This window comes from Malassezia vespertilionis, chromosome 3 (assembly GCF_029542925.1).
Source record: "Malassezia vespertilionis chromosome 3, complete sequence".
Taxonomy (NCBI): domain Eukaryota; kingdom Fungi; phylum Basidiomycota; class Malasseziomycetes; order Malasseziales; family Malasseziaceae; genus Malassezia; species Malassezia vespertilionis.
In genome coordinates this window covers 395996-416548 of record NC_079249.1, presented here as the reverse complement: position 1 = coordinate 416548, position 20553 = coordinate 395996, and the positions used below count along the sequence as shown (strand labels likewise).

At 58.5% G+C, this 20553-nt stretch overlaps 9 protein-coding genes across 9 annotated transcripts; 5 read left to right on the top strand and 4 right to left on the bottom strand.

The window, feature by feature from the left end:
- Positions 1–44: 44 nt before the first annotated feature.
- TUS1 (Rho guanine nucleotide exchange factor) lies at positions 45–3386 on the bottom strand (the record flags this gene model as incomplete). Its single annotated transcript, XM_056206532.1, has 1 exon — positions 45–3386. One exon carries the CDS (start codon positions 3384–3386, stop codon positions 45–47), a length of 3342 nt encoding a protein of 1113 aa, XP_056062507.1.
- Positions 3387–3490: 104 nt separating this feature from the next.
- Positions 3491–6001, bottom strand: MVES1_001690 (uncharacterized protein; the record flags this gene model as incomplete). The annotated part of the gene is made up of 1 exon (XM_056206531.1): positions 3491–6001. The coding sequence occupies one exon, from the start codon at positions 5999–6001 to the stop codon at positions 3491–3493; it is 2511 nt and encodes an 836-aa protein (XP_056062506.1).
- A 175-nt stretch (positions 6002–6176) lies between these two features.
- On the top strand, positions 6177–8610 carry ESC4 (regulator of Ty1 Transposition; the record flags this gene model as incomplete). Its single annotated transcript, XM_056206530.1, has 2 exons — positions 6177–6236; positions 6265–8610. 2 exons carry the CDS (start codon positions 6177–6179, stop codon positions 8608–8610), a joined length of 2406 nt encoding a protein of 801 aa, XP_056062505.1.
- A 19-nt stretch (positions 8611–8629) lies between these two features.
- On the bottom strand, positions 8630–11158 carry PAT1 (DNA topoisomerase 2-associated protein pat1; the record flags this gene model as incomplete). Its single annotated transcript, XM_056206529.1, has 1 exon — positions 8630–11158. The coding sequence occupies one exon, from the start codon at positions 11156–11158 to the stop codon at positions 8630–8632; it is 2529 nt and encodes an 842-aa protein (XP_056062504.1).
- Positions 11159–11362: 204 nt separating this feature from the next.
- sec1 (syntaxin binding protein 1) lies at positions 11363–13992 on the top strand (the record flags this gene model as incomplete). Its single annotated transcript, XM_056206528.1, has 3 exons — positions 11363–11399; positions 11427–11810; positions 11837–13992. 3 exons carry the CDS (start codon positions 11363–11365, stop codon positions 13990–13992), a joined length of 2577 nt encoding a protein of 858 aa, XP_056062503.1.
- A 57-nt stretch (positions 13993–14049) lies between these two features.
- On the bottom strand, positions 14050–16115 carry MVES1_001686 (uncharacterized protein; the record flags this gene model as incomplete). The annotated part of the gene is made up of 2 exons (XM_056206527.1): positions 14050–15873; positions 15900–16115. The coding sequence occupies 2 exons, from the start codon at positions 16113–16115 to the stop codon at positions 14050–14052; spliced, it is 2040 nt and encodes a 679-aa protein (XP_056062502.1).
- Positions 16116–16214: 99 nt separating this feature from the next.
- DGA1 (2-acylglycerol O-acyltransferase) lies at positions 16215–17358 on the top strand (the record flags this gene model as incomplete). The annotated part of the gene is made up of 2 exons (XM_056206526.1): positions 16215–16420; positions 16449–17358. The coding sequence occupies 2 exons, from the start codon at positions 16215–16217 to the stop codon at positions 17356–17358; spliced, it is 1116 nt and encodes a 371-aa protein (XP_056062501.1).
- Positions 17359–17394: 36 nt separating this feature from the next.
- On the top strand, positions 17395–18294 carry MVES1_001684 (uncharacterized protein; the record flags this gene model as incomplete). Its single annotated transcript, XM_056206525.1, has 1 exon — positions 17395–18294. One exon carries the CDS (start codon positions 17395–17397, stop codon positions 18292–18294), a length of 900 nt encoding a protein of 299 aa, XP_056062500.1.
- Positions 18295–18381: 87 nt separating this feature from the next.
- On the top strand, positions 18382–20535 carry MVES1_001683 (lysophospholipase; the record flags this gene model as incomplete). Its single annotated transcript, XM_056206524.1, has 1 exon — positions 18382–20535. The coding sequence occupies one exon, from the start codon at positions 18382–18384 to the stop codon at positions 20533–20535; it is 2154 nt and encodes a 717-aa protein (XP_056062499.1).
- Between the last annotated feature and the right edge of the window lie 18 nt (positions 20536–20553).

Genomic DNA, 20553 nt, shown 5'->3' with positions numbered 1-20553 from the left:
CTCCTTTTTGCCCTGCCTCTCCCATAATTACTATACAAAGGTATCTATTCTTGCAACACCAACTCATACACACACTGTACATCTTCCCGGATCGCCTCTGACTTGACACGCTGCACAAACAAAAGCGGCTCCCGCACTGCTGGATCGCAAAGCACCGCATCGTGCCGCGAAAGCAGCTTGATGTCGCGCCCTGCAATCAATTGACAAAGCTCGCCCGTGCTGCGGCACCGGACCTCGATGAATGCAGCGCAAAATACAAGAATATAGTTGCCATACACCACCACACGCTGTGCCTTGCCCTCCCATTCCAGCACGACATCCGATACGATTGGGTAGCCCTGTGCGTCGACATGGGCGCCGTAGCGATCGTAACAAAGAAGGAGAGTGCCGCCCGGCATGGCATAAGCGCAGAGCGCCTTGGCACTCTCCCACTGCTTGAGCAGCGCCCACAACACCGCATCCTCGCGCGCATTGCTTTTCACCAACGGCCACGGCTCCAGCGTGCGCGAGGCAAAGCGAAAACGCTGCATTCCGCGCCACGACGACACCATCAGCCCGTCTGGAAGGAACTGGGCATTGGTTGCTTCGTATCCCACATAAAATTTTAGCACCTCGCAGAAATCCGTGGAGCCATCCGTGTTGGCGGTGTGCTTTTTTCGCCAGCCGCGCCCAGGCCGGGGAATGGGCGTGAGCTGGAGCTGGAGGATGCGAATGCTCGTCTCGTTTGTCCTGCGCTTGCCGTACACAAGCGTTTCTTTTCCGTCCATCATGCCCACGGAAAAAAATAGCACGTCGCGGTTTCCACTCAGCTTAAACGGCGCAAAACTAGACGGGATGCCCTGGCTCGGCACAAGTGCCTCCATGTCGTACACGACCAGCGATCGATCCGCGAGCACGAGGAACCGATTGCACTGCGTCATAAGTGCACACTGCGTCACATTTCGCAAGTGCAGCACTTTGGCCAGCGACGCTGGCTCGCCGTGCAGTCCAATCCATACGCCTTCCGAGGTGCCGATCGCGAGCATGTTCGTGCCGTCGGCCAAGCGAAAGGCACTTGCGCATGCCACGTCCACAAATGCCCATCCGTGATCGTGAACGAGCTCCTGGGGAGCCTCGGCGGGTTTCCAGGACGACGCAAAGGTGTCGGCAGAAAGAGGCAGCGATACAAAGAGCCGCTCCTGCTCGGACCGCGCGCTTTGTAAGTGGCGCACTTGGGCAAACTTGGTGGCCCACTCGGCGCGCAGCTCGGCAGTGGGCACGTACAACGTCACGGACTCGCGCGAGAATCGATGGCGCACAAGAAACGGATACAAATTTGCGTCGGTTGTCATCCAGCGCCGACTCAACGGGCCGCGGGTGAGCGGCGGATCGTTGAAATCGGCCATGTCCAAGCACGCAATGGGAATGGGCTTGCGGTAGTAGACGAAGCGCTCCTCTGCACCCCCTTGGTCTTCTGTGCTTTCTTGCTTGCGCTTGGCAAGGACAAACACATTGTCCAGCAAGATCGCGACCATGTTCACCCACTCGAATTCGAACCCGTCGGGGCGGCGGAGTACATTGGAATAGAAGATGAGCTTGCGTTTAGGATCCTGGAGGTACATATTTGTGTATACGTCGCTCGTTTTCGGGACCAGCTGCTGTGCGTACTGCAGCAGTTGCAAGCGCTGCTCGGCAGATTCCACGCCGACTTGCGCGACCTTGCACTGCTCGTCAATGATCTCCATCGCGAGCTGCAGCTTTTCGCGGTCTTCTTCTGACTCGGTGTATTTCAAGATGGATTCCAGATGCAGGTGGTAGCGCTGCAGACGTGCGGGCGGACGGAATAAAAAGTTGTCCAGGGGGTGTCGGTGGGCCGCAGGATCCCTGCGGCAGCTGTCCACAAACTTGCTCATGCGCGGATTCGCCGCGATCTCGCGCTTCAAGCGATGGAGCGCGCATGGATAGTGCTGGACGTAGGTAGTGTATACAGAGCCCCACTCAAGCGCGGCGTCGACGAGAATATCGCTGATGGTGTCGACCATGGGGTATTCTTCCCGTTGGCGCTCGTGCAAGCGGTCGATAAAGGCAGAAATGTGGTTTGTGAGCGCTGAATAGTTGCCAAATACGTCGGCAAGAAACGCGTCGAGCGTGTGAATGGAGAGGGGGGCCATGGGCGTCGCGCACAGCTCGCGCAGCTGCGTCGCAAACTTTTCGAGCAGCTCGAGGTCGTGCAAGAAACTCGTTTCTTTTTGGATAAATTCGTGCATGGCATTCTGACGCGACACTTGGGCTGTGGGGATGGTCGCGACAATCTCGGCGGGGACAGTCTCGACCCACGACTCTGCGCCGCTCGGTGCTTCTTCACTGGTCGCGTCAAATGGCACGGCGTTGTGCTGAAAGCCACGGCCCGCGTTGGCGCACGTAGACGAATAACACGTTGTTCCAGGGGCGTGCATCTGTGCACATGTGGGGCTGTAGCACCGCGTGAGCGGCGCAAATACGCCCGTAGGCAGATCCGCCCACGGCGCGGTTGTGCACGCAGCAGCTGCCGATGTAGAAAGCGTGGTGCGTGCGTGCGGCTGCGCCTCGAACAAGTCTGTTGCCAGTTGGCGCGTGCAGGCGCTGTGTCCCAGCTTTTCTGCAGTCGCACTGTCTGCAAAAAACATGTACACCTCGCCGACGCCACATGTGAATGGATGATCGTCCCAGTCAGCCTCGTGGACAAAAAGCTGCGTCTTGAGCGAGCGGGCAATGCTCGTGGAGAGGTAGTGCAGGTACGCGGGAGGAACCACAAACGGGTGCTGCAGCATTGTATCCAGGTACTGCTGGATCATGGACTCGATCGTACTTACCATCATGCGCCCGGTAAAGCTGAGGGGGTAGACGACGCTGCCTTTGATCAAGGGGTGCCGTTGCATCATGCAGCTGAGCAGCTGCGCAATCTGCGAGAGGCGCGACATATCGACGGCGGTGCCTTGCAAAAGCGCCGCCGCATCGAATTCATGTGCTGCGCATGCGCCAGCAAATGGCATGGAGTGCAGTGCATAGTCGGGAGGCGGTTCGGCTTTTTCAGGGCGCGTGTGTGCTGCGCCGATCCCTTGCGGCGCAATCTCTGTTTGTGCGGCATGCAAGGTCGGTATCGAGTGATCCGCATACACAGGCGGCATATGTGAGTCACTCGACACGGACCTCGATGGGATCTTGGGAAGAGGACGCCGCGGCATATCCGACGGCAACGTTGGCGTGCTGGATTTGCGCACGGATATCGGTCTCTCTGTGTGCACAGGCACGCCGTGCGGCACTTCCGTGTCAAGCGCACACGCCTCAATCGATTCATTTACAGCGCAAAGCAATTCGTCCATCGCGGACATGGCTCCCGGGCCGCCATCGAGCGGCGGCCTCGGCATGGTGCGACAGAGTGGCCACTAGGTCATGTGTCGCCGTCGACGTGCGGAGGTGTGGAGGATGACTAAATACAATTCAAACATTACGCTACAAAGCGGGCTGTACATTACGCGGAATCGTGCTGCGGTAAACTCTCGATGGCGGCGGCGACCGCAGCTTGTAAATCGAGGTGGAAAAATGGCGTGAGCTCGTTGTTCCACATGATCGGCACGGCAATTTGGCCGTGGCTGGTGTCGCGGTCCTTCTCGACGTGCGAACAATCGTACACCGCGTCGAGGTTTTTCAAATCGTCGTCAAACGACGAGGTGCGGGGCCGGCCGTGTGCGCTCTGCGCCTCAGTATCTGCGGAAGTAGGAGGCAAGTCGTACTGCGTGTCTGCAAGTGGAGTGCTCTCTGGAACGGCTGCAGGCGCCTGCGCCAGCGCTGGCAAGTGTCGCTGTTCGCCGATCACGGTGCGTGTATCGCGTGGTGGAACAACGCCGGCGATCTCGGTAATGTGGCGTCGGAGCGCCCCGGTACCAAAGCCTCCGGCCAGGAGCCCACGTCGGATCCATGGGCTAAGGATGTGTGCAAAGTGGAACTGGACTGTGCGGCCGCTGTAGCGCTCCACCGCATTGCGTAGATCCACGAGGGTCTGGACAGAGGTGGAGTCGATATTGCCCACGGAGCCGAAATCGAGGACGAGTGCGTGGAGCAAAGGGCGTGCGTCATTGCGCCGCAGCTCTGCTTCCTTGGCAATCTGGTCATCTACAGTGTAGTGTGTTTTGTGACGGCGGTTGTAAAAGGTGATTTTGCGCCATGCTTTGAGAAAGTAGGTATTGGGCGGCCCTGGATCGTTCCATGGGCGATCGCCCGGCTTGATGTTTGCGGAAGCTTGTGTAGGGCGCGTCTCGCGCTTGATTTTGTCCGTGATGATATCGGCCATGCGCGAAGCGTTGGGGTAGGTGAACGACTCCTCGACGCGGTAAATAAAAATGCCCGGAGGGGGGGGCAAGATATGAATCGAAGGGTCGCGCATGCCGTCCTGTGTGTCCATCGGGACGAATACCTCCCTAGCTTGGATTCCCATGGGGCTGTTGTGATCCGTGTGCTGGACATGCACGACGCCAAGGAAATGGCCACGCGGGTGGGCAATACGAATGAGCAAAAAGGCGGCAGAGGCGGCGACGGAGGTGTAGACACCGTAGTCGACACTGGTAAACACGGTGACTAACACAGCGGCAACCCAAATAAAAAGCTCAATCGGATTCATCATCCAGAACTTGTACAGCTGCGGAGGCCACGCAATCAAGTCGCCGACAGCGTGAATAATAACTGCGGCAAGCCCCGCGTTTGGGATCCAGTAAAAGACACCCGGGAGTGCGTAGATGGCAATGAGCACGGCAATGGCAGTGACCCAGCCTGCAATGGGCGAGCGCACGCCCGACTTGGACTTGATGGCGGAGCGCGAAAAAGAGCCGGTGGCGGCGTAGCCGCCAAAGCAGGGCCCGACCAAATTTGTCACGCCGATCGCGACGAGCTCTTGGTTCGGGTTGATTTTGTAACTGTTTACGCGCCCGAACGATTTCGCAATAGCAATGTGCTCCAACAATAGCACAATAACCGACGCAGGGAGCTGCGAGCCAAGCTTGCTCATCAGCTCGTTGGGCAGCACGGGCTGTCCCATATTCTTGAAGCCGCGGGGCACGTCGAGGATAAGCGAGATGGGATACTCGCCGTGCGGGTAGGAGCCCAGCCAGATGCGACTTGCAACGGTGAGCACGATAATGACAAGCGCGCTGCGGATGACACTAGTAAAAAAGGCGGCTTTTGCGTAGCGGGGGTAGCGTCGCGCGATCCAATTGCAGAGGGAGCGGAGGCTGTAAAGGAAAACGAGTGCGGGGATCCCTAACGCGGCGTCCATCCGCGTATCGGGCAAGTGCTTGAAAAAGTTGATCGCAACCTTGTACATGGCCTCGTTATTGCTAATCTTCTCGCCAAAGAGCTTGGGGAGCTGCCCGACGAGAATCGTGAGGGCCGACCCCGTCATGAAACCACTCACAGCAGGCGCAGGAATAAACTCAATGATCCAGCCAAGGCGCAAAAGACCGACGCCCAGCGTGATGATCCCACACATAAACGCAAGAGCAGACGCAATCACCTGCGGTGAGTACGCGCCGTTTGTCGCATTCGTCACCTGCTCGATCACATTTTGCGTTTGCAGGGACATGACAGCCACAGGGCCAATCGTCACGTCTTTGGACGTCGCAAATAAAGCATAGATTACGACACCGACAAACGACGAGTAGAGACCAAACTGCGGAGCAAGCCCAGCGACATTGGCGTACGACATGGACTGTGGCACGAGCACAAGGGCGACAGTGATGCCTGCAATCAGGTCGCCGACGCCCCACGTTAGGTTGTACGACAGGATCCATTTGCGCATCGGAAACAGTGTATCGACGTAGCTGAGCGCAGCCTTGCCGGGATGGTGCCAGTGCTTGCGCACGTAGTCATTCACACCGACCATCGGCACACCGACGCGGTGCGCCTCGATATCGTCATACTGGACGATCCACTTGGTAAATTTTATTGTATCGGACCAGAGCCGGCGTGGAAGCGATCGGTCCGCCACCATTTTGTACGGCGGCCCCACAAGCTGCAGTGGAGACAGTGCGCCACGACCAAGGCCCAGCGCCGGCGTTTTTAAGTGGAGCTGCACGCCAGCGCCGAGCACGCCATTTGCAGCCACGTGGCATATGACAGCTGCCACGTGCAGGTGTTGGTGGCGGCGGCGCGTCGTTCGTGACGCCATGTTACAAGGCGTGACATTTTGCGTGAGCGAGACGCTCAGTCCCGCGCGCGGAGAAAAGGTAGGTTGCGTGCGTGCTGCTCATTCAGGCACGCGATGCCCTCTTGCGCCATGGCGCCACCGAGTTCCGATTAGAGAGAGACACGGACGCGAGCGCATTTACGCGCAGCGTCACCCACTTTATCACCGACACGACAAACGTGCTCGCAGCGCAATGGTGCGAGCGCGTGGATACCAATGCACTTGTGGAGCGTGCACAGACAAGTGCATGTGCCGTGACGCCCGAGTGGGTCGAGCGCTCCATTGCGCGCAAGGCACGTCAGCCCGAGGCGCTCTTCAGCGCCGATCCCAGCATGATTTTCTCCGGCGTCGTCGTGTGCTGCTCGGCCATGCCACCACACGACCAGGAAGTGATTGCGTCGGCCGTGACGTCGCTGGGCGGTGCATGCAAATGCACGCTGTGTGAGGAAGTCACACACCTCGTCACCACCACGCGCGACGGCGCAAAAGTGCGTGCGCTCGAGGAGCATCCACATATACCCATTCTTGTTGTTGCGCCGCACTGGATCAATGACAGTTTTGGCCTTAACCGGAGGCTTCCGCTGGACGAGTACTTGTTTGATATGCAGACGCCGGGCTCGATTCCTGTTTGTATGCGCGCGTCGTGGGATCGTGTAGAGACGCGGCCTGCGGCGCCGACACAGTCGCCAAGTGGCGACCGAGGCGCTGTGCTTGCCAACAAAACGGTGTTATTTGCGCGCGACACGCACGGCGGGACGTTTGAGACGGATCCGGGTCTGCATTCGCTGCACGACAGAGTCGAAAGTGCGGGCGGGCGGTGCCTCGCTTCATTCACCGACGACGCCCACGTCGAGGCGCGTGTCGCAGAGGCCGATATTGTGATTGCGCGCGTGCGCGAGAGCCCTGAAGTGTGTGCGGCAATGCGTGCGTACAAAACGGTGGGCACGCTGCCTTGGCTGATTTCCGTGCTTACAAGCGGCAAAATGAGCTCGCCGCGCGATCGACTGCTCGACTTTCCGTGTCCGGCCCAGCCTGTGGATGGATTTGAGCACCTGGACATTACCATTACAAACTACACGGGCAAGGCACGCGCCTACTTGCGCGAGCTCATCACCAAGATGGGCGGTAACTTTACGCCGTACATGACAGATAAGCACGATGTGTGCGTCGCACTGGAGCCAAAAGGCGATAAGGCGGCCAAGGCGCGCGAGTGGAATATTCCCGTGGTGAACCATACGTGGCTCGAGACGTGCTTTGCGACGTGGACTATGCACACCATGGCACAGCACCAATTTATCACGTTCCCTGGCGCGCACCGTTTGAATGCGGTGGTCGGCAAAGCCGGGATTCCGGACTCGGTGCTTGCGCCTTGGCTGGAGCGCGATGTGGTGCCTGGGCACATGTTGCAGCCGACAGTAGAGAACATGTCGCAGGCAACGCCAGAGCCAGAGCCAGAGCCAGAGCCAGAGCCAGAGCCAGAGCCAGAGCCAGAGCCAGAGCCAGAGCCAGAGCCGCCGACAGTAGAGAACATGTCGCAGGCAACACCAGAGCCAGAGCCTAAGCCAGAAAAAGAGCCAGAAGAAGTGTTGCATGCGCGAGAGATGGAGGAGCGTGAGGCACTCCAAACAAGGGCCCGGCCTGTCGCGAAAGATGCACAGCGCCCTCCTGACCCCTCGCCGCACGAAACGCCCCCTTCTACGCGCGCAAATACCCCCAAGCGCAAATCCGATACCACACCCACTCCTAACGCTGCGCGCAAGCGCAAAAGTACAATACCCGTCATTGCCACCACATCTGTCGACTTGGACGAGCCGATGCTTGCAACGCTAGACGCCTTGCACATCCGACGCACAGACAAGGTGGAAGAAGCGACACACCTCGTCGCCAAATCCCTCACACGCACGGAAAAAATGCTGTGTGCCATTGCGCACGGCACTGTCCAGATCGTGAATGTAGGATGGCTCGAGGCCATGACAAAGCAGCAGGCAATTGTCGACGCTGCGCCGTTTGCGCTGCACGACCATGCAAAAGAAAAGCGCTGGGACATGTCCTTGAGCACGTCCCTCGCCAAGAGCCACGCGAATCCCGGCAAGCAGTTCGAGGGCCACACCTTTTACATCACACGCAACGTTCAGCCCGCCAAGGACATTTTACAGCGTGTGATCGAGGCCAGCGGCGGCAAAGCCGCGAACGCGTCGAGTGTCACTGCACGCAACCTCCTCAAGGAGCCCACGCGTCTGCATGTCATTGGAGCGCGCGCCGATACCCAGCAATTGCTGGCGCTACAGGAGCAGTATGTCAAGCAAGCCGCGACGCACGATCCCCCCCTGCATTTCTGGACGCCCGAGCTGATCCTCTCGGGGGTATTGCGCCAGGAACTGCGTTGGGACCCAGTATTTCAGCTTGCGCTGTAGGATAGGTGGTAGCTACGTTCTAGAGTGTGATTTGTGCAGCGTCCAAGTTGAGCGCGTGGAGGAGCAGATTGACGTTGCTGACGCGCATGTCGGCGTCAGCGACCAGCCCCTTGGCCCGCGCTTCGTTGGCCGCGAGAATGTTTGAAAGAATCTTGTCGCGGAGTTCCTGGACCAAGACCTGCTGCTGGTGCAGGTTGGAATGGATTGCGAACAGGGCCGTCAGGTTCCACACCGGCTCGTCCTCGGTGTCCAAATTGAACTGCTTATCCGCGCCCGGCAAAGGGATATTGAATGCGCCGGCCATGTACAAATCAACGCCAAACGGCAGGTGCATTTTGATGCGCGTGGAAGGAAAGAGCGCCGGGAGCTGGTCGTTGGCCGAGAGCCTGTTGAGCAGGACGCCAAACACGCTGGCCCACTGGTCGAGCTCGTCGGCGCTCGGCACATTGTCTGACGCAACGGCGGCCGAGGCTGCCTGACGCAGCGCCTCGGCGCGCGAGAGGAGGACGGTAAGGAGCGACGTGCCCAGTTTGGTCTTGGCACAGAAAAGCACATCGTTGCGCTCCATAAGCAAAGCAAGCATGCCGGTAACGATACGAAGCGGCGCGTCGGTGATCAGGTTGATCATATTATAGAGCACCGACTGCGAAAACGCGGCAATGCTACGCTGGATATCCAAGGCTTGTTGTACAGTCAAGTTGCTGCGCTGCTGGACTAGCTGCGCGGCGCGGTACTGCTCGAGAAGCGCAGCGTCGCGCACAACGTCCAAAGACTGGAAAGAGGCAATGAGCATTGTGAGCGTGGTAAGAGCCTGCTCGGGCGACAAGAGACGCAGCGCGCGCGGCAAAAGTCGCTTGCCTTTTACGTGGTTGAGCAGGGAGACAAAAGGGTGGGGGTCAGAAATGTCGAGAGGGTCGAGGACGTGCAGCTCCGTCCAGAGCTTCTCGGTGAGCTGCTGCTGCTGCTGGACGATCTCGTAGTCGTGCTCCGCGGCGGGATTGCGGCGGAGCTGCTCAAGAGCAAGTACGGTGTGGTAGAGGCGCTCGAGGATGACAAGCGTCTCGCGCTGCGTCAACGCCGCGCGCTTCTGCGCATCGGAGCGCACCGCAGCGTCGTTGAGATGCGCGCCTTGCAGCGCCGCGCGCACCGCGTCTTCAGCGTCGCCGGGCTTGCTCTCGGTGTGTGCCTGCTTGACAGCGTCCGAGTCGTTGATGAGCTGGAGCATCTGGCGCGGCTTGTTGGCCGTGACAAGACTTACGCGGCCCAGCGCGCCCTCGAGGGTGGAGCCGCGTGCTTCGCGTTTCTTGCGGCTGTCGACAAGCCGCTCGACTTGCTGCTGCATACGGAGCATTGCATTCTCGTGGCGCGTCAGTTTGCGGCGCGAGCTGCGCTTTTCGTCGCCTTTTTTGTGCTGCTCAATCACTTCTTCGGTGTTGGCGTCGGGGAGCACAACGTTGCGGCCGCCGCCCCGGACGGCAAAGAAGACGTGCGCATAAAAGTCGTCCGTGTAAGGATCGGGCGAAACCAGGTGGCTGATCTGGATACGTGTGATAAAGTCCTTGTCCGCACCGGACATGAGCCCATTGTGGCGCGTAATGTTGGCAAGTTTGGCCGCTTTTAAGCGCTGCTTTTCCTCAGCAGCTTGCCATGCTTGCATCCTCGGCGTGGCTTGGCTCGTGAGGTATTGGATGGCGGCCTGCTCGTCTTTCGCGTCGAGGGGAAGAGCACCAGGGACGCGAAGCACGTTGGGGAATCGCTGCGCAAACTCTTCGAGAGAATCGAATTGAATCGGGGGAGGGAGCGCGAGGATGATGGATTGGAACGACGGCGGGCATGCTTCAAGAAGCGCACGCATATGCGTAAGATGCGTGGCTTGATTGGCGGCGGGAGCAGGCACGGGCGACTCACGTGGACGCTCTTGCGAGCTCGGAGGCGGCATGGGCGCTTGCGGAGGATCTTGCTTGGTATGAGGGTGCTGCGAAGCGCTTGGCATTTTATGCGCGCGCTGTGCACGCAATTGTGCCTCGACTTGCTCCAGCGTCATGGCACGATTCGGAGGCTGCGTAGGCTGCGTCCACGCCGATGTCGGCGGGGGATTCGCAGGGCGTTTACTGCGCAGCTCGGCCTCGATCTCCTCGAGCGTCCTGGCACGCACAGCGCCGGGCTGCTTGGGGAGTGGCTGGGCACTGTGCGGCACAGGCAGCGACGGCGTGCTCCAGAAATCGTCAAACGACGCAGCAAAGGCAGAAGCGTTCTTATCGCTCTTTTGTGTCGTCGGCGCGGCGCCCGTCCCAAAATCAAAGTCTCTGCTTACATTCTCGGCAAATGTGCCAAATGTATCCTCGTTAAAGTCGTCGTTCGCCTCGTCGAGCTTATCGCCGAGACCGTCGCAGTTGCTTTCGCCCCACGTGTACACTTCGACATCTTCCTGGGCGCTCGCAGTCAGCGCACGCTGGATCTTTTCGTTCAAAGCGCTTTCTTCGTCACTCTCCGTGCGTGCGCTTTTGGCATCGGGCGGCAGCGAAGTGTCGAATCCAAAGAACGACATGGCGACGGCGCGAAAGAATGGCGGGTCCGACGGCGCTGCGTTGAGAGTCACGTGTACTCACGTGATCCGGTGTGGGCTTGTGCGGCGCTGCGCCGCACTCTGGGTCGTGGGCTGTGGTGCGAGTGTCGTTGCGCTGCTGCCCCTGAAAAGTTAGTCTAGCCCGGAGTGAGTAGGCTTGTGCACTGAACGCTTTTTTTTTTGGCGATGTCGGCCAAGAGTCTACAGACGCTGGTAAAGAACCGTACGTTGCATGCGCAGCTAACGTGAGGCTATATTCATGCGATCCAGTCGGTCCAGCCGCCAACGCGGTGGAAGCACCTTGTTGTGGACTCCCATACGATGGCGTACCTGAACTGCGTGATGCGCATGTTTGACATTCTGGATCAGAACGTCGCACAAGTGGAAAACATCGAAAAGCGGCGCGACCCGAAGCCAGACTACGAGGCCATGTACCTGCTCACTTCGACCTCCCAGAATGTAGATCGGGTCATTGAAGAGCTTGCGCCGTCCGCATCTGGAAAGCAGCCGCAGTTCGGTGCGGGTCACGTCTTTTTCGTCGATAGCATCTCCGACGCACTGGTCGAAAAGCTGACCAGCTCGGCAGCAGGCCCCAAGCTGCGCCAGCTGGTGGAGCTGTTTGTCGCAATGTGGCGTACGTACCCTCCGCACTAACCGCAGCGATGGAAGCGCAAACATTTTTGCTCAAGCAGCCGCACTCCCTCTTTCACCTCTTCCAGCCCATGTCCACGCCGTATTCGCCCAGCATGGAAGAATCGCTCGCGCTTGTCCAGGAAGAACTGGATTTGGCCGCACAGGCCTTGCTAAACGTGTGTATCACACTGAATGAAAATCCGCACATCCGGTACTTGAACCCCAGCGGCGAGCCGCTCGGCCCTTTGAGCCTAGCCGCACAGCACGATACGGTCGAAGGCGCAACGGTTCCGCCGCCGAAGCAGGAGTGTGGCGGTTTGGATGCGATCCGCGTCGGCGAGCATTTTACCAAGCAGCTTGCCTTCCGCGTGCAGGCGCTCTTGGACGACTATGCCAAGACGGGACAACTCCTCGGCGAGCCCAACAGGCCGCAAGGTGTGCTGCTTATCACCGACCGTACGATGGATACCGTCGCTCCCTACCTGCACGAATTTACCTACCAGGCCATGGTCAACGACCTGCTCAAGCTTGAAGAGGGGACACGGTACAAGCACACGTACACCAACGCAGAAGGCGAGCGCGAAGAAGTGGTGGCCGAGCTCAGCGACGAAGACGACATCTTCACCGCCATTCGGCACTTGCACATTGCCGAAGCCATAGCGCACCTCACGAACGAATTTCAGCAGCATATGGGCGAGGCCGCGACCTTTTCGAATGCAGGGAGCATCAGTGGGATGCGCGATATGCTTGCGTCGCTTCCGCATATGCAGTCGACCAAGGAAAAGTTGTCGCTGCACCTCTCCCTCGCACAGCAGTGCATGGACCGCTTTGAAAAAAGCAAGCTCGCGGCGCAGGCCATGGTCGAGCAAAACAGCGCAACGGGCCGTGATCCCAGCGGGGCTAAACCGCGCGCGCTGGTCGAGGAAATGGTGCCGCTTTTGGGCGACGCGCAGATTTCTAACGCAGACAAGGTGCGGATCATTGCGCTGTATATCCTGTTCTGCGAGGGCGTCCACGACGAAGACCGCAAGCGTCTCTTTCAGCATGCACGCCTATCGAGCAGCGAGGTTGGCGCGGTGAACAACTTGGTGCATCTCGGTGTGCGCACAGTGCGCGATACGTCTGGCTCGGGCTTCGACGCGATTTTCAAGAGGCGCAAGCGCGAGCTAAAGCCCATGGGGCCGCTCAAAGGCGAGGGCGAGTACGAGCTGAGCCGGTACCAGCCGCTGATCCGGACTATGATCGAGGAGCATAGCATGGGCCGCCTGGACCAGTCCTACTTTCCATATGTAAAGGACGCGCCGCCAGAAACAGCCGCGCTTGGCTCCTTGTCGCGCACGACATCGCCTAGCATCTCTTCGTTCAGCAGCAGTGCAAGTGGCATGGCCACCTCGATGCTCAACTCGGCGATCAACGCGACGGGCGGAAAAGATTCGCCATTTGCGCGCGTCGGCCGCTTCGACGCTTCGAGCACCGCCAGGCCGAGCCCGAGCGGCTCGGCGAGTTTGCGCAGCGCCAAGCCAACCTGGCACCAAAAAAGCCGCGCGAGTTCTGTTGCTTCCATCAACACCGCCGGCGGAGCGCTCGCCACGTCGCGCGGCCCGATTTCCCCGGAGACGAGCAATCCAACGGCGCAGCGTGTGATTGTGTTTATGGCTGGCGGTATGACCTACTCGGAAATCCGCACAGCGTACCAGGTTGGGCGGCGTATGAACACGGACGTGTACATCGGCTCGTCCCACATTCATACCCCTGCATCGTTCATGGACGAGCTGCGTGTGCTTGGAACGGCGCGGCAGCCCGCGCCCAACTCGCCGCACATCCAAGCGCGGCGCGAGGCAGAAGCGGCATTCCAGCGGCAAAAGGCGATGGTGGAGCAGGACAAGAAATTCAAACCCAAGGTTATCGAGCCGCCGGCGTATACACACATGCTGCCGCCGCAGAAGCGCTACGATCTGCGGTACGCGACCGTGTCGGAGCCGGAGCCGGAGCCGGAGAAGGAGAAGGCGAGCGGCAAGGAGCGAATAGCAGGCGCCTTCAATTCTTTCCGTGGTCAGGGGCCGGATTTGAATGCAAAACCGCAGCCGGCAGCACCCGCCCCAGAAGAGCGTGTGAAACGCCGGGATCTGTCCAAGTTCAAGGTACGTGGAGAGGTGCTCACAGCAGAATCCATTCTCGTTTAAAAAGTAGAATACGTGTAGATGTACCTAGTAAAGAAGCAGAGCGGCACGTCAATGCTATTACAGTGACGCGTCGTGGCTTACATACAGCTGGTCTATACGGCCAACCTTGGCCTCGTCGCTCTCGTCGTCATCAAGTGCTACGGCCTCTTGCAGCGACGCATCCTGCGCTGCATGGACATCAATCGCGAGCCCTTCCTCGTTGGCGAGATGCAAAAGACATATGAAACAAAACGAGGTGCTGATCTCTTCCAACCGCGGCTTGGGATACAGCTGCCCAAGTCCGTTCAACACCGCTCCAAACGGTACATCCTGCGGCGGCGTATCCTCGGGCTGGAGCTGCCGCCAAATATTGTCTTTGAGGCGCTTCACATCCAACTGCTTTGCACGTTTCGCATACTCGACATATTCTGGACGCACTTTGCGCAGAGGATCAATGCCGTCTTCCAAATCATACTCGTCCTGTGCAAATGGCGGCGGAGCAAGCACGTCGTCGTACGGATCGTTTTCTTGGAAAAGATCCGTTTGGAATGCGGCGTCGTCGCAGGCATCGGCCCACTCGTCGCCAAACGCGCTCGGTTCGCGCAAGACGTGCCTGTTCTGCAGAAGAATGGCTGCTTTGGGTTTCAAAAAGAGGCGCAAGAGGCGCTTCGAGTTGTAGTGTTGGTCATCGGGCAAGAGGTGCGTCGCGGTGTTGTTCTGTGCGGCCTTGGGCATTTTGATGCTCGCAGGCGTCGCACTCGCCGCGAAAAGCGCGTTTGCCGATTGCGCCGCATCGTTGGAAAAAAAGTCGATCACGAGCGCTTCCTTGCGCCGAGCCTTGGGCTTTTCTTCCGTGGGCACCGACGCTGCAGGGCCACGCTCTTTTTGCAGCGCGGCAAAGTTGATCCGCGCCATCTTCCAGTGCTCGGGGCCCGCCCAATTCTTCTTCATGCGGTTGTCAAAGTAGTCAAACAGCATATCGTGCCCCTGCGGCGCCGTGCTCGGCGGATCGTCATGCGCGAGGTCCGTATTGTGCATGAAGGCCACGTCAAACTCGGGCGCGTCGTCGATGGCGGCGTGTCCGTCGAAAAAGTCTTCCTCTTCCTCGTGGAGTGGCATCCCGTCGTCCATATCCAGCTCAAAACTAGCCATCTCTGCATGCTCGTCGGTCGGCATGCTCGGCAGCTGTGCATCGTTGTCGTCCGAAAAGCGGAACGTGGATATCGACGGGCACAGTATGCGCGACTGGAGGATTGCTTCAAGCGTTTGGTTCGCTTGCGCTGGATCAGTGTGTGCGGCGGCAAGCAAGAGTATGTTGCGCAGTGCGTCGATGTCCACGGCTTGTTCGGCAGTGGCGTCGCACGCTTCCTCAGCCACCTCGCTTTCCGCAGCGCTGTCCTCTACAACAGCAGCGACGTCGGATGCGTCAAACACGACCTTCATGCCGTCGTCAACGTGCAAGTGATTCATCAAAAGGCCGCCCGCACCGCCTTCGTCAAAATCGGCGCTCGTCTTTTTAAACAGAGGATCCACGGAAAACTCGAGGTCAAAGCGTTTTGCCTGGAGCTGCGCAAAGCTGCTTGCAAGCGTGGTCTCTTTTGCGCGGCGCCGCTTGCTCGTGCGGCCTACCGCCGCATCGCTCTCGTCGCCGTCGTCTGCGGCTTGCTCCTCGTCAGCTCTGTCTTGTGCGCCTTCTTCTTCGTCCTGTAGCCCACTCAACAGGCGCCCCGTCTCCGCCATAACACTATCCACACGGCTTGTCCAGACCTTGACACACCCGTCTAGAGTGCAAGAAGCTTTTTGAAAATTAATCGAGCCGTCGCCAGAGTCGTTGCGCAGCAGCGACATGTCGTGGAAGTAGTCGATCAGCGCAAAAGACCACGTATTCGCAGCATTGATTTTCTGTGATCAGTGGCATAAACACCTACATTGTCTGTCGCCATCTTCATCCACTCTTCAAAGCTCGTGGTGTCGACTTCGAGCGCCGGCATCGTGCCAAGCTCCGCAGCGCGCTGCTGCGTGCGCGCAAGACCTTTAGATACAATACGCCGCCCCATGTTGGACGACGTCGTACGCCCGTCACCTGCATCGCGCATGCCGCGCATCCCCGCCGGCGCTCCCTGTGGCGCCCGAAACGGCTGCATGGCGACAGATACGGCGCGGCGTGTTGATGCTGCGTGGATATCACGTGACCTCGCACGGATGGGGCGGGGGCGCAGCGGGCTGCAGGTTGGCCCCAGATCATGCAGAGTCGGGCCGAAGTGGTTGCAAGCTCGGATGCGGCGCGTAGAGAGAGCGCCGTGCCGGAAAATACGGATTATGGACGTGTTCGGAAGATCATGCGTATGGATGAGCAGATCCCTTTGTTCTGGCATCCCCTGCGCACTGCCGGTGTGCTTTTATGGGCCGTCATGCCGTTTGCATTCATGGGTTTCTTCTTCGTGTTGTGGTGCGTGTATATTTGCTTCTAATATCAGCACGATTCGTATGTTATGGGTAGTTATTATCCCCTATCTGCTGTGGATTTTGATGATTGACGACGCACCGAATATCGGGAAGAGACGATTGCAATGGCTGCGGTCCAGTGCGCCATTCCGCTGGATGCGATCCTACTTCCCGATTTCTTTGGTAAAGTCGGTCGATTTGGATCCGAATCGCAGCTACCTGTTTGCCTACCATCCGCATGGGATTATCGGGTTCGGCGCTGTGACTTCGTTCGCCACAGAAGCCTGCGGGTTCGGCAAGATGTTTCCGGGCATCACGATGCATGTGCTCACCCTTGCATCCAATTTTAATATGCCGCTGTACCGCGAGATTTTACTCGGATTGGGATTCTGCTCTGTGGCCAAGGTAGCGTGCGAAAGAATCTTGCGGAAAGGGCCCGGGAACGCCATTTTAATTGTCGTCGGCGGCGCACAAGAAAGTTTGAATTCGCGTCCGGGAGAGCTGAACCTGACACTGAAGCGCCGCTTTGGTTTTGTTCGTGTCGCGATACGAACTGGGTACGTACCGCACCATGCTCACCACAGCTCCGACCTCGTTCCCGTCCTAGCCTTTGGCGAGAATGATATTTACATGCAGGCCGAGAACAACAGCGGAAGCTGGCTCTACTGGTTTCAACAGAAATTCAAATCTATTTTCATGTTCACCATTCCCCTTATTGTCGGTCGCGGTGTGATGCCGCAGCACTATGGAATCTTCCCCTATATGCGACCCATCCATGTTGTGGTCGGAAGGCCCATCCAGGTACCGCATTTGGCAAACCCAAAGAATGAAGTTGTTGCCGAGGTGCACGCGCAATATATACGTGCGCTACAAGGCCTCTACGACGAGTACAAAGACATCTACGCTGCCGACCGCATCTCGGAGCTGCGCTTTTCGGAATAGCCTCCACATAGCAACTGCGACTTTCTCCTCGTCTGCATGCCTGCTTCGCCGCCCGTCGCGTTCCTCACATTGGTCAGGCATGCCCAGTCAGAAGCAAATGCGCAGCGGGTATTGCAAGGAATCACCGATGCACCGCTTTCGCGCAATGGCGTGCAGCAGGTGCAACGACTCGAGGCGGCATGGCGTCCCTGCGACGAGGCGGCGAACAGTTTCGGTCTTCCGCAGCCGCATTTGATTGTTGCGAGCCCGATAGGCCGTGCCCGTAAGACTTCTGATGCCATTGCACAGGGGTGCTCGATTGCTGTATCTGATGATACAGGAACGACGTATGCGTCGCGCGTCGCGTCGGTGCCTGCGCCTACAGAAGCGCTAGAAGCCACGGTCCTGCTGGATGCTGGCCTCTCGGAGCGGCATTTCGGCAAGGCAGAAGGCACGCGGCAAGGAAAGCCTGTGGATGGTTTTCCATGCGTGACCAAAGAGCGCGGCGATACCCAAGCCAGCTTCACAAAGCGCGTCGCGCTCGCGAGTCAAAAGTGGATACAGTGGCTCGTTGCGTACGCAGCGCACTGCGCTGGCCAGCAGAGCTCTACCTTTGAGAAACGCGCCCGGTCAGACGACGATAATGTCCCCCACCTTGTGCTTGTCTCGCACGGGCAATGGATCAATGCATTTCTCAGCATCCATGCGCCGCATCTGCGCCGCGGCGCAGATGCATTCTATATACGGAGCGAAAACACGGGACTTTTTACACTCGCCGTGCACCTTGACGAAACTAAAACGCCCTACCTGCGTGTGATCAAACAGAACGAGACAAGCCATCTGGACGGCCTGCTGCCGCCGCGCAAAAAAGCGCGCGGCGCACAGTCCACCACCCTCACCACGTTGTGGCACCCAGCGCCACGGGGAAATATGCAGGGCGAACAAACGCGGAAATAATATGCGTGCTGCATGCACGAAACCCGGTAGCCGGAATATAGGGCGCATGCATAGCGCCACCCTCGTGACCCTGTTTTATCCCTAACGATGAAGTGGTTTGCCTGCACCGCATTTGCGGTGTGTTTGCTCGCTGGCGGACATGTCGGTGCTTACAGCTTTAATGAAAGTGGCAGTTTGATGCTCTCGGATGCCGAGATGAAGGCGATGCTTAGCGGGCACGATGCCGAGGAATTGCGCAAAGCAATGCACGAGGCCGGCCAGCAGTTTTTGCAGGACAAGCAGACGATGCGGCGCCGCTCGTCGCCGACCGGAAAGTACTCGCCCGGCCATGTGCAGTGCCCTGAGCAGCCCAAAGGCAACAACTACGTCGGTTTCATCCGCAACTCGTCGGACCACACCATGAGTCCCGACGAAGCCGGGTACATGAACAAGCACAAGCAGCAGATTCGTGGTGCCTGGGCCGATTGGCTGACACGCGCCAACATCACAGGCGCGGGCGGTCTTCCTGGCTCCATTGATGACTTCTTGAACAAGAATCAGCCTTCTGTCGCATTTGCCATCAGTGGCGGAGGCTACCGTGCGATGCTTGACGGCCTGGCCATGGTCCAGGGCTTCGATGGCCGAAACGAGACGGCGAAGCAGCGCGGTGTCGGTGGTCTTTTGCAAGCGACTGACTATGTTGCGGGCCTTTCGGGCGGCTCCTGGGCCACTGGCGCGCTGGCCATCAACAACTGGGCGACGCCACAGTCCATGGTGGACAAGTTTATGGATCTGAAAAACAACCTTATTTTCCCTTCGGACAACCTTGTTTCTTTCTACTTGGATCTCTTTCACGATGTTGACGACAAGAAGGATGCTGGCTTTGAAACTGCCATTGTCGATCTCTGGGGGCGTGCGCTGTCCTACCACCTTTTGAACGACACCATGTACGAGAAGCACGGCCAGGCAACGACCATGTCGGACATCACGCGCACGCAAAACTTCAAGGATGCCATGTACCCCTTCCCCATTGCGCTTACCATTGGCCGCCAGCCCGGCGAGACGTGGGTGAACAGGAATGCGACCTACTTTGAGTGGAATCCGTTCGAGTTTGGCTCTTGGAAGCACGGTGTGAATGCTTTCTTCCCCACCAGCTACGTAGGCACGCCCATGAACAATGGTATGCCCGCTGCGGATGACAAGCACTGCATTAACGGCTTCGACAACTTTGGCTTTGTCGTCGGTAGCTCGAGCACGCTCTTCAACGCCGCCTACCTCAAGCTGCTGCAGGACAACTCGTCGAGCGTACTTAAGGGCGTGCTGAACTCCTTTTTCCACGACCTCGACAAGGAGCTGAACGACGTCGCGTCCGTGCCGAACCCTTTTACGGGCTACCGCAAAAACGAGAACCCCTTCCAGGTCGTGGGCGACGTGTACCTTGTCGATGGTGGCGAGGCGAACCAGAACATCCCCTTGGAGCCGTTATTGCAGCCTGCGCGCCCTATCGACATGATTGTCGCCATGGACGGCAGTGCCGACACCGGCTCGTCCTGGCCGAACGGCTCTGCGCTGGTCGAGACGCGCAAGCGCATGCAGCTCAAGGAATTTTCCAACATCGCCTACCCCAACGTCCCCGATGTTGACACCATCGTCAACGAAGGCCTCAACACGCGCCCGACATTTTTTGGATGCGACGGCTCGAACGATATCATCAACAAAGACACCGCCGTGAACCCACTGCCGCCCCTGATTGTGTACTTGGCAAGCTATCCCTACAGTGCCTATGCCAATACGAGCACCTTCCAGCTGGGATACAACCCCACAGACCAACAGAACATGCTGGACAATGGCTTTAATGTCGCTACGATGGGCGGCCAGATGGACGACTGGCACGAGTGCCTTGCCTGTGCCTCGATCCTCCGCCCCTTGCAGCGGTCTAAGCAACCAATTCCTCAAAACTGCCAACAGTGCTTACAAAAGTACTGTTGGGACGGCAAGAAGAACAACACCAAGCCTGGTAACTTTACACCGGCCGTTGGCGACCTGCCCTTCATCCAGTCCAACGGCAAGGATACCGTCGAACCCGCCGTCACCGGCTCCAACGAGTCCTCCTCCGGCGGCGCACTGAGTGACATGCTGGGCGATGGCAAGGGCAATACCACGGAGAACGCTGCTGATGCGCTTCGCTTTAACATTTGCCTGACTGCGGCCCTTGTCGTCTCGGCAACCTTGTACGTTGCTAGCCAGACCATGTCGTTTTGATAGTGTACCATAGACTGT